Genomic DNA, 9565 nt, shown 5'->3' with positions numbered 1-9565 from the left:
GAATGTTAACACTCTGTTATAATTCTTTAGTATATTACTTGTGTGGTGTAGAAGAGAATTATTTATGTCGTGATACTGCTTGCAAACCAATGATGGTAAGATGATGTCATGGGGTAGGACTGGATAAGTCTGACTTCTTCCTACTCCATTCAAGCATGTACTAGGTATAAGATATTGGATTAGCATTTGTTGGATATGTGTAAAATTATGTGTGTTGACATATCAACTGTCTTTACATACTTGAAAGAATAAATCAAATCAAATCAAATCCTTTTAAGGTGAAACTGACAAAGTGTGGTTATCATCATTTATACTTTGTGATTCATCGCAGTGAAACTACAAAGGCAGTAAAAATTCAATGACAACAGGCTTCTAGCACATGGCTGGGAGCTTATGGAAGTATATTGTTGACAAAAGGTTTGATAGGGCACAAACCAAACCTGAGAGCTACTCAGTCTGGAGAACAGAACTATAAGCATAACAGATGTGTGCTGTCTGACTCTCCTGAGTATAAACTCAAACAGAGTGTCACCTGTTCAGTCTGACCTTTAAGTGAAGGGTTATCATGCTAGGCCCTTCCTTCTACTTTCAAAATAAAATCTGTCACAGAGGTGTTTTTTCTTTAATCACCAGAAAGCATTTGGTGTTTCTTAAAAGGGCACTCACAATAAATCACGTTGAATTTGCTGGCAAATGATTTGCATTTTTATATCACTGCAGTGGCTTAAACTTAAAAGTTGTATATTTAAAGTTGTTTATCATAGTGGCCGTGTTAGCTAACATCTATTTCTGAAGCAGATGTAAGGTTTTTTTCTTTTTAATGAGTTATATTTTTTACACTAATTTTTTTTACAAATAAATACACAAATTGACTTTCAGACTGAATAGTGCTTGAAATTTGGTTTGTGCTTTCTTTAACCTTTTGTCATTGATAAACTTCCATAGGAGGTCACCTGAGGAGGTCCAAGAGTGTGTCAACTGTTGTGACGTTTGGCGTGGTCCCTTCTCTGTCAATGTGCTCAGCTGTCTGCGAGATTCCCGGTTTAATAGTCATCACCAAAATAATTCCTGCAACAGATAACATTACTCAGTGTGCTGTGATGACAATATAACTTAATCAGTAGGTTTCATAATAGGGCTGAAACTGATCATCAACCACTTTCACTTTTTAACTGTAATAAATACAGTAATAATGAGAACTATAGAAGTGGCCTGATAAAGGGAAAATATTAACTCACCAAGAATAACTGCAATGATGGTTGTTGAGAAGTAATAAATCACAGCTCGCAGGCCTATCTTTCCTGATACCTCAGAGTCCAGGGCCGCAATACCTGTGCACAAAGAGCGCAAATCAATACAAAGGCTTTTCCTACAGAAAAATGGTAAACAGGTGGGTAAACCATATCTCAGTAACATCAACCAGTTCAGGAACCGGTACAGACAATCAATGGAACAAGATGTGTGGCTTGCCTTGCTTTCAAAATCCTGCCTACATTCATTTACTCATGACTGCTATTAATTTTAAGAAGCTTTTAAATTCAATAGGTTTTTTCAATGGAGCATTGATATGCTGCTGTGGATGGACTAAAGGAGATGCAGCTCCTAAATGATTTTTTAAACATTCTGGAGCATCCTACTGTCTTCTGGTTTATTTTGTGTTGTATTTTCTTGTGTTGCTCCTCACTGTTTTCTGTTTACACTGTAGAACAGAGACATAACCATATGTTATCTTAAAGAGTGATCTACACAGTCAGTTATCAAAATTGTCATAACAGTTTCAGCTTTACTGTCCATACACTGGTATAATTTCCATTGTTGTTCCAACCATATACAACCAAACATAACCGTGATAAATCTACTCATACATGGATTATGATCAATATCACGCTTTTTTGTAATGCCCACAATTTGTTTATTTATTTTTTAATCTACACATGGCAACTACACTGTGATTATGTTTAAGAAAGGGTTAAGGTTACTGCAACTAAATCATGGTTAAGGTGAAGTTAAGCATCTTAAACACCCAGCTAATTTGTGTGTTATAAAGGACATTCTAGTTCCTGCATTGGGACAGGACAATGGATGTCAGAAGCAGAATTTGTAGGTTCACTGAGCTGGTGCTCACCTCTAAAGGTAATTCATGAACTTACCCTGTGTTTACTGGGATGATTACATCTTAAGTACTGTATATCATGTCATGATTTCCATGTCAGGATTTACTAATGTCTACTTTTTGTAATGAACTCCAGTACCTGTCATCACAGAGGGTGTATGACTAACTTTAGGACGGGGAGTGCAACTAGAAATGGTCACATTCAAGTTACCTGTTATCATGCTTGAAATAATGAGTGGGAGGATGACCAGCTTCAGCATTCGCATTAGGATCTCTCCTGGAAAGCCAAAATACTGCTTGTCGAGTTGGGAGAAGGATGCATACTCTCTAACCAAGAAGCCCAGACCGATCCCTGTGAAACAGAGTCAATTCATAAGAAATGATTGCTTCCAGTGAAAGAAAAATAAAAGACATATCAAAATGCTTGAATGATGAAACACAACTACTATGGACACAGGATAGATGCACAATTCAATTTCATTGTGAGCTAAATGAATGCAGAATTACCACTGCAAAGGCAACTGACACTCTCACATCATTTCACAGGTCAGTGGTGTTTTGTCGTATGGAATTCATGAGGCACAATGCATATTGGTCTAAATTCCACATTATAAATTTTATAGCTATAAATGCAACATATATCCCACTCAGTGATTTTAGTAATGCACTCTGAACCACCATTTGTGTTATCACGCATAACAGACGACCATTAAAGCAGCTTGTTAAAGACTGGGATGACACAGCAAACCGTAGCTGGATTCATCCATCAAAAAGGAACCCGCTATATACTGTGTTACTGCTTTGTAACTCACTCACGAACACACACACAATCTGCCCATTTAGCAGGCTGCAGATTCTTCACAGGTGGAACTTTTCACTGCAGTTCTCTGTACTGTGCGTAATCCTGCACCACTGTATTATTAGCAGGAGCAGTGCACACATTTTAATGTTGCAAAACAACAGTTGTTGCTGCCAGCAAACAATGAGTGTTGCAGCATTTTTTTTATATATTTTTGTTCTACCTGCTGTTTTACATTTCATGTTTCTACTTGTAGTGCTGGGGAGGACCTAGTTACTGTAAGAAAATGACAAAATAAGTTGTAATCAGTTACAGTTACTAAGAAAAATAATGTAATTAAAATACAGTTACTGATCAAAATGTTGATGATTACAAAGCGGTTATATCTATGTATGTATATATACACCAGTCATTTTGCTGCTTTGCATCTTGTCGTATTGTACAAAGCCTTTTTGGCATATTTCCAGACAACTCGGGTCAGCAAAGCCGTTGGAACAAATACCACCATCATGGGTAGGATGGCTAACATGGAGCTACTTGAGTCTGTATAGAACTACATCCCAGCCATAATATTCGCTCTCACCACATTTCAAGTGCTACTCAGTTTTCAACTAAGCATTTGAGAACGCACAGACACAGATTTGTAAGTGCAAAAGCAGATTTGAGAACTTAATCCAGGCCAAGCGGGCTCTGTTTCTGATTCTGCGCTCTCAGATTTCTCCCAAGAAATTATGAGCGCTCTTCAGTTTGCACATCAGACTTTGAGAGCCCGCAGGCATGGATTTGTAAAAGCAGAAACCAATTTGAGAGTGAGGGAGGACAGAATCATGAGTGTAACAGACGATTTGAACGAGCAGCGAGGGTCCTCCCTCCTTCTTAAATATGAATCTGCTATTACAAATCCATTGCTGCAGTCTCTCAAAGTCTGATTTGCAAACTGAAGAGTTTCCAAAATTTCTTTTATTCGTTTTCAAAACCTTTGGGGCCAACAGACCTTCACACATACCCCAGCTGAGGAATCTGAGTGCAGAATCAGAAGCAGAGCCAGCATTGCCTGGATTATGCTCTCAAATCTGCATTTGCATTTACAAATCTGTGTCTGCACATTCATTAATGCTGAGTTGCAAACTGCGTAGTGCTTGAAATGTGGTTAGAGCACGCTCAAATGTTATGGCTGGGATCTACTGCCATAAGTCTGCCATATCTGTCTGCGACCAGCCAACAATGCCATGGCTGAGGCCACGTTGTCAAAAAAGATTCCTTTTCAGTGCTGGAAATTCAGCAGTATTTTCTTTCCTTGCTTGGTGTTTGTTCAGTAGGCTACATGTTTCAGCAGTAATATATTATGTATCTGAAGTTGTGTTGAAGAACCTTTAACAAAAGGTTGACAGTAAGAAGTGTGGGGTGCTGTTGTGAGGTTTACACTGCCTGGTTTATGTTGGGGCTTTTCAGCTTTGTTGCCCAGTTTAAAACTTTCTTTAGAAAAGTAATTAAAAAGTAATTAAGAGTAATAAGTTACATTACTTTGATGAAATAATTAAAATAATTAAATTGCTTATTACATTTTAACAGGGTAACTATATCTGTAACCTATTACGTTTCGAAAGTAACCTTCCCAACACTGATTACCTGTTAATACAATCAAATAATTTTCAACAATCGACTTAATAACTAACTAACATCATAGTGTCACACAACGACCTGCAGTGGATATACACTCAAATGAAAGTACTTTTTAAGCTTGTGGCTATAACACCAAGTGTTAGTTTTGTAATATTTTGTAAAATGATTTTGCACTGATTTCTATATATTGGATCTAAACCTCTATAAACTCAAATGAGCTGTTTAGCAGTAGCCTGCGGAAAACAACCCTTGTGAGTGTGTTTGTGTGTTGAGTACAGAACTGGAGTCAGGGTGTGGTGTAATCCACCAGAAGTGCTTATCAAATGACTAAACAGCCATAAAGGGATTATGTGACAATGGGCCACTGTGAACAGACCCCTTAGACTGAAAGTGACTATGAACAGCAGCTATTTTGCATCTCAAGGTGGTTGCGTTGTATCTTTTTGCTAATTTTCTTGTAATGTTTTATTATTGTCTTTGTGTCCATTTTGGTCTTTTAGCAAATACAGTTGAGATTCCTCCCTTCAGTTTCCAAACTAACCCGGAGGACGGTCCTGAAGGACACACGGTGACACTCTAAGCTGTTTTAGAAGGTTTCAAATATAAGATATGGAACCTTGAACAGACAATACACATATTGCCAACAGGTGACACCAAGGTCAAAACTGTCAAAGCTTTTACTTTTCTTGCATGTAGATGCAGCACATTGGCATGTCTTTATTGCAGATCAAAAACCTGCTGGGTCTGATTTTTAGGTGCTTTGCATCAGCCACACTGTGTCCGTTGTTAATTTCACAGCTGCAATTACTGTATGATGATGGCAGTCGTAAAGACTCACTTCATGATTTTATAACAGCACCACACACCAGCATGCAGTTTCCTGAACTCAGCCTTCGAAAACTCAACCTTGAATTTCAAGCAGCTCTTCATCTTTAATAATTATTTTTTTTACTACTGCAGCTGGAAAAGAAACAGTAATAAAATATGTCATTTGATAAAATGATAAAAACTGGCTCCTTGAAAAGTGAGATCATCAAGATAAAAGAAACAACGAGGAAGGACAGACTTTACTGGTGTTGTATAAAGCCTCTCCTTCCATCTGTGTGGCATGAAAATACCTCAAAACATGGAGACAGTGTCACAGACAGTAAACAGAGGAAACAGGCTGTACCCTGAATAGATAAAGGTAAAGGTTAAAAAAACAAACAAATCCAGCCTTGGTTGCTGCAGATTCATGCTAATACATTTTTCTTTCCATCTAAAATATTGGCACCTAATTTTCTGTGTTCACAGGATCTGACACTGCTGAAACATATTACTGATAATTACAGTAATAATCATTAATGTTATTCTATATAATACATATCATATTTGTATATTGTATATGTATATTTATCAATGATAAATTCCAAGCACCTGCAGTTCCCAGAAAGCCACAGTGAAAGTTTGACTGAAAGCAGTCATTCTTTTTTGCTATCATCAAAAGAAAACATCAGAAGCATTTCTTTAGCCTCCAGGCCTCTGAGTGGGTGGATGGATACAATGTTATTTGCCAAAAATGAGTTTATAAATGTTTGTAAACTATTTGTTTTGTTTGCATTTCTGTTTATGGGCAAATGAAGCAAATTATCTACAGTGTGTTAATTATTGAACTGCAGAGGTGTTTGTAGGTGTATTGTTGAACTGTGGACAGAGCCAGCCTAGCTGTTCCTCCTTCTAGTCTTTATGCTATGTGAGGCTAAATGCATGCTGCCTCCAGCTCTCTACTTAGTGCAAAGATATGAGATTGATATCTTCAAATCTCACTCTCAGAAAAAAAGCTAATGAGGATATTACCAAAAATTTTCAGTCGTTTCTTAAATATACAGTTGGCCTACATGAAACCAGAATTAGTTTAGTAATACAAGCAGGGTAATAGTAAAAAAAACAGAAAAAAGGAAAAGTCAAGCAGCCATCTAGTAACACATCAAATAATCTGAACCCTTTTTAAGCCCTTATGTTTTAAGTACCTGTAGATACTCAGTGCATTGTGCTGTGCTGCTTCAGTGCTAGGACTGTTCACATAGAGCCCAGACCAACTGTCACTTCAGTCTGGTCACGTTTGACTGAGACATGTCCAGACACTGAAGGAGAAACCTGCCACTGGAGGACAGAAACTATATCTCCTACATCTCCCTACTCCACATCTTCCATTCTTTTATGAAATATAATTATGAAATACAATGCATGTACCGTACACCTTAACACACATTTAACGTTTCTGGTGCTGTTAATTCATGCAGTGCAAGGCTGATGCAAAAGAGGCTGATTATTTCAGCAATGACAGCAAATGAAAGCAAATCTGAAAGGTAAAACAAAGAGCAATGGAATAAATATAGGTAAAAATGGCACCAATGACGGTGAAAGTGTTTCATTTTCTTAGCATACATGAGCAGACATTAAGGGGCTTCCACATACCGAGCAGCACTGACAAAATCGTGGCAATCAGAAGCCAGTTCTTCTTCAGCAAGCCTTTGAAATTCATGCCATGTCGCTCTTTGTTACCCATCATGTCCATGGTGTTGCTTTTTTATGTCCCCCCAAAAAAGGGCAGAAACAACAATGGCCCCCGTGGGGACACAGAAGGCTCCTGTGGTCGGGATGTCAGATGCAGACGAAGCAGAGAAGTATGTAGGATGCGGTCGTCAGACGCTGCTGATAGCCAGCATTGGTGTGAAGGAGGGAGAGCGTGTCGGGAAGGAGAGAAAGGGAGGGAGGCGGGTGCCTTTTCCCTCCCCCTCCATTTTTTTCTCCCTCTCCCTTCCCCCACATAAGGTGTCTCTGACATTTTCTCCAGTTAATGAGTGATGCCAGCCTGTGTTGTAGGCAGTGAAATGAGGAATAAAAAAGGAATTATAGGTTTTCCCTGTGGAGATGCATTTTAAAATATGAGATTTCTTCTAAGCCTTTACATGATGACAGCTTATCATCCCAACCTAGAGCATATTCACAAACTGAAACTCAGTGAAATTCAGTCATATGTTCTGTCTCATCATTAATTCCATGATAAAGTGTCAAATATTTGGTTACAGTCTTTAAATTGTCGTCTTACACAGAAAGACTGTAGCTGTTGTGTGAAAAGTAACTGTCTTTATCTTATAACTACAGTCTGATTATTTATAATTGCCTGACTCAACAGACTGTTCTTATAGACAGTGGGGTAGCACAAAATTATGGATTGCAACCATATGTAGCCTCAGTGGACCCTTTCCCTCTTTTAATACAGCTCCAGTCACACCTGAATCAAAGACATGCATCTGCAGTGCTTATAGGGGTGACATTTTTAAAATAATCTCAGCATTTTTCTGCTCTCTTTTCTCAGCACACTGTGATGCCTGTGTGACGCATTCACGCTGCTGTTTTATAGCATTATAGACATGTTACTCCCACTACAGATTTGGAGAGCGATCTTACCCTGACCCTGAGAAAGAATGGCTTTATTACTATATGTCACAATAATACACAATTAAATTGTAATCTTGTTGTATTTGCAGATTACGGTTAATGTACTTGATTTTAACAAGGGCTGTTGCAACATAGAGATAGCAGTATTGACAGGGGTGGGGCTAGTGAGGTGGCCGGGGGTGGCCTCCTCAGAGGAAAGGAGGGCCTCTTGCATATTTGTATCGGGGCCTGTTATTAATAGTATGTTCAATGCTGCTATCTGGATTTAAATTAATTCATATTATAATATTTAAAGTTGTTTATTTGGCATTCATTTATTATACTGAATAAACAATGTAAACTAATGTACAACAACTGATTGTTGCCTCAGCTTTAAATATGAGTTCTAATGCATTTAATCATTTCTGCCTCCCACCCCTGAGTAATAAAAATCTGTAAACACAGGATTAGAACCAGCTATCACTCTCAAACTGATTGACCACTGTTCAAATCTTTCTGGTGATGCTGACACTACTTCAAATCAAATCAATTTTATTTGTATAGCGCCAAATCACAACATAAGTCATCTCAGGACACTTTATAAAGTAAGGTCTAGACCTTACTGTTATCACTATTATTACATAGGGAAAACCAAACAATTCCCCCTTCTATAGCTCTGAGGTTTCTGAGGGTGCCAGGTTTCTAGTATCTCCCTCACCACAACACTCCTGCTAATAGAGTTCTCCTTCAAATCTGTTATGTAACTCTGCTGCCATCTACTGTGCCACTGACAGCTCCCCTCTCTGTTTCTCTGCTCTGTTCAAAGATGGTTTCTGGAAGTGAATGTTCACAGACTACTTGTAATCACGTGACCAAAGTTAACTGCTGACAGCTGGGCCAGGTTTAGTACAGTACAGTATTTTTTTTTTAAGATAAATGTTACATATTTAAGTATCTCACTGTAAAATAACTCCCAGTATGTGCTGGTCATATTACCTGACTGAAATTAAAGTTAAGGGGAGATGCAGATTTCACAGCTGCTGATGTTAGCTGCAGAGACTTGCAAATATGACATGCAGTGCTTAACACTGTTGCCTCACAACAAAAAGGTTCTAGCTTCATGTCCTGACCTAGGCTGTTTTGTGCTGACATTTGCATCTCACATTTATTTTATTATTTTTATTGTAGCTATTAAAACTGTTAGATTTTTAATTATCTCACTGTCTATGTAAAACACTTCAATTATGTGCTGGTAACAAAACTTTTCTGAAATGAAAAGTTAAGATGCATTTTCAGAGCAGATTCCAGGGCTGCTGAGACTTGCATCCCCCATTATGGTAACTATTGAGACAGTTGCTAATAAGACAAGCATATTGCAAAGTGGTGAGGTGGTGCAGTGGCGAGCACTGTTGGCTCACAGTAAGAAACGTCTGGGTTCAGATTCTGGTCTTCTCGGGCGATGCATCACCCGTGTTATCTACCAGTGTAAAGTGGTACAGTGTTAATTCTATACTTTGTTAACGGTACATGAGCCCCATTTTCCCTTCTTGGACATCTCACGCATGCGCATTGGGCTTTAGCTTACGGCTTGACATTTTATGTTCGTT

The 9565-nt window shown here is 38.3% G+C and overlaps 1 protein-coding gene across 1 annotated transcript in view; it reads right to left on the bottom strand.

Moving 5' to 3' along the window:
- The window catches only part of slc1a1 (solute carrier family 1 member 1), a 20120-nt gene extending 12866 nt beyond the window's left edge, over window positions 1-7254 (bottom strand). The window contains exons 1-4 of the mRNA XM_020594847.1: window positions 6993-7254; window positions 2325-2465; window positions 1239-1331; window positions 954-1068 (exon numbers count right to left, since the gene is read on the bottom strand). Of these exons, the coding sequence (XP_020450503.1) occupies window positions 954-1068; window positions 1239-1331; window positions 2325-2465; window positions 6993-7092 (449 nt within the window). The 5' untranslated portion in view covers window positions 7093-7254. The remainder of the gene's footprint in view (window positions 1-953; window positions 1069-1238; window positions 1332-2324; window positions 2466-6992) is intronic.
- Window positions 7255-9565: the final 2311 nt, after the last annotated feature.

This window comes from Monopterus albus, unplaced genomic scaffold (genome assembly GCF_001952655.1).
Source record: "Monopterus albus unplaced genomic scaffold, M_albus_1.0 scaffold25.1, whole genome shotgun sequence".
NCBI classification, from domain to species: Eukaryota; Metazoa; Chordata; class Actinopteri; order Synbranchiformes; family Synbranchidae; genus Monopterus; species Monopterus albus.
Note: the sequence above shows the minus strand (reverse complement) of the source record. Positions and strands in the feature narration are given on the sequence as shown.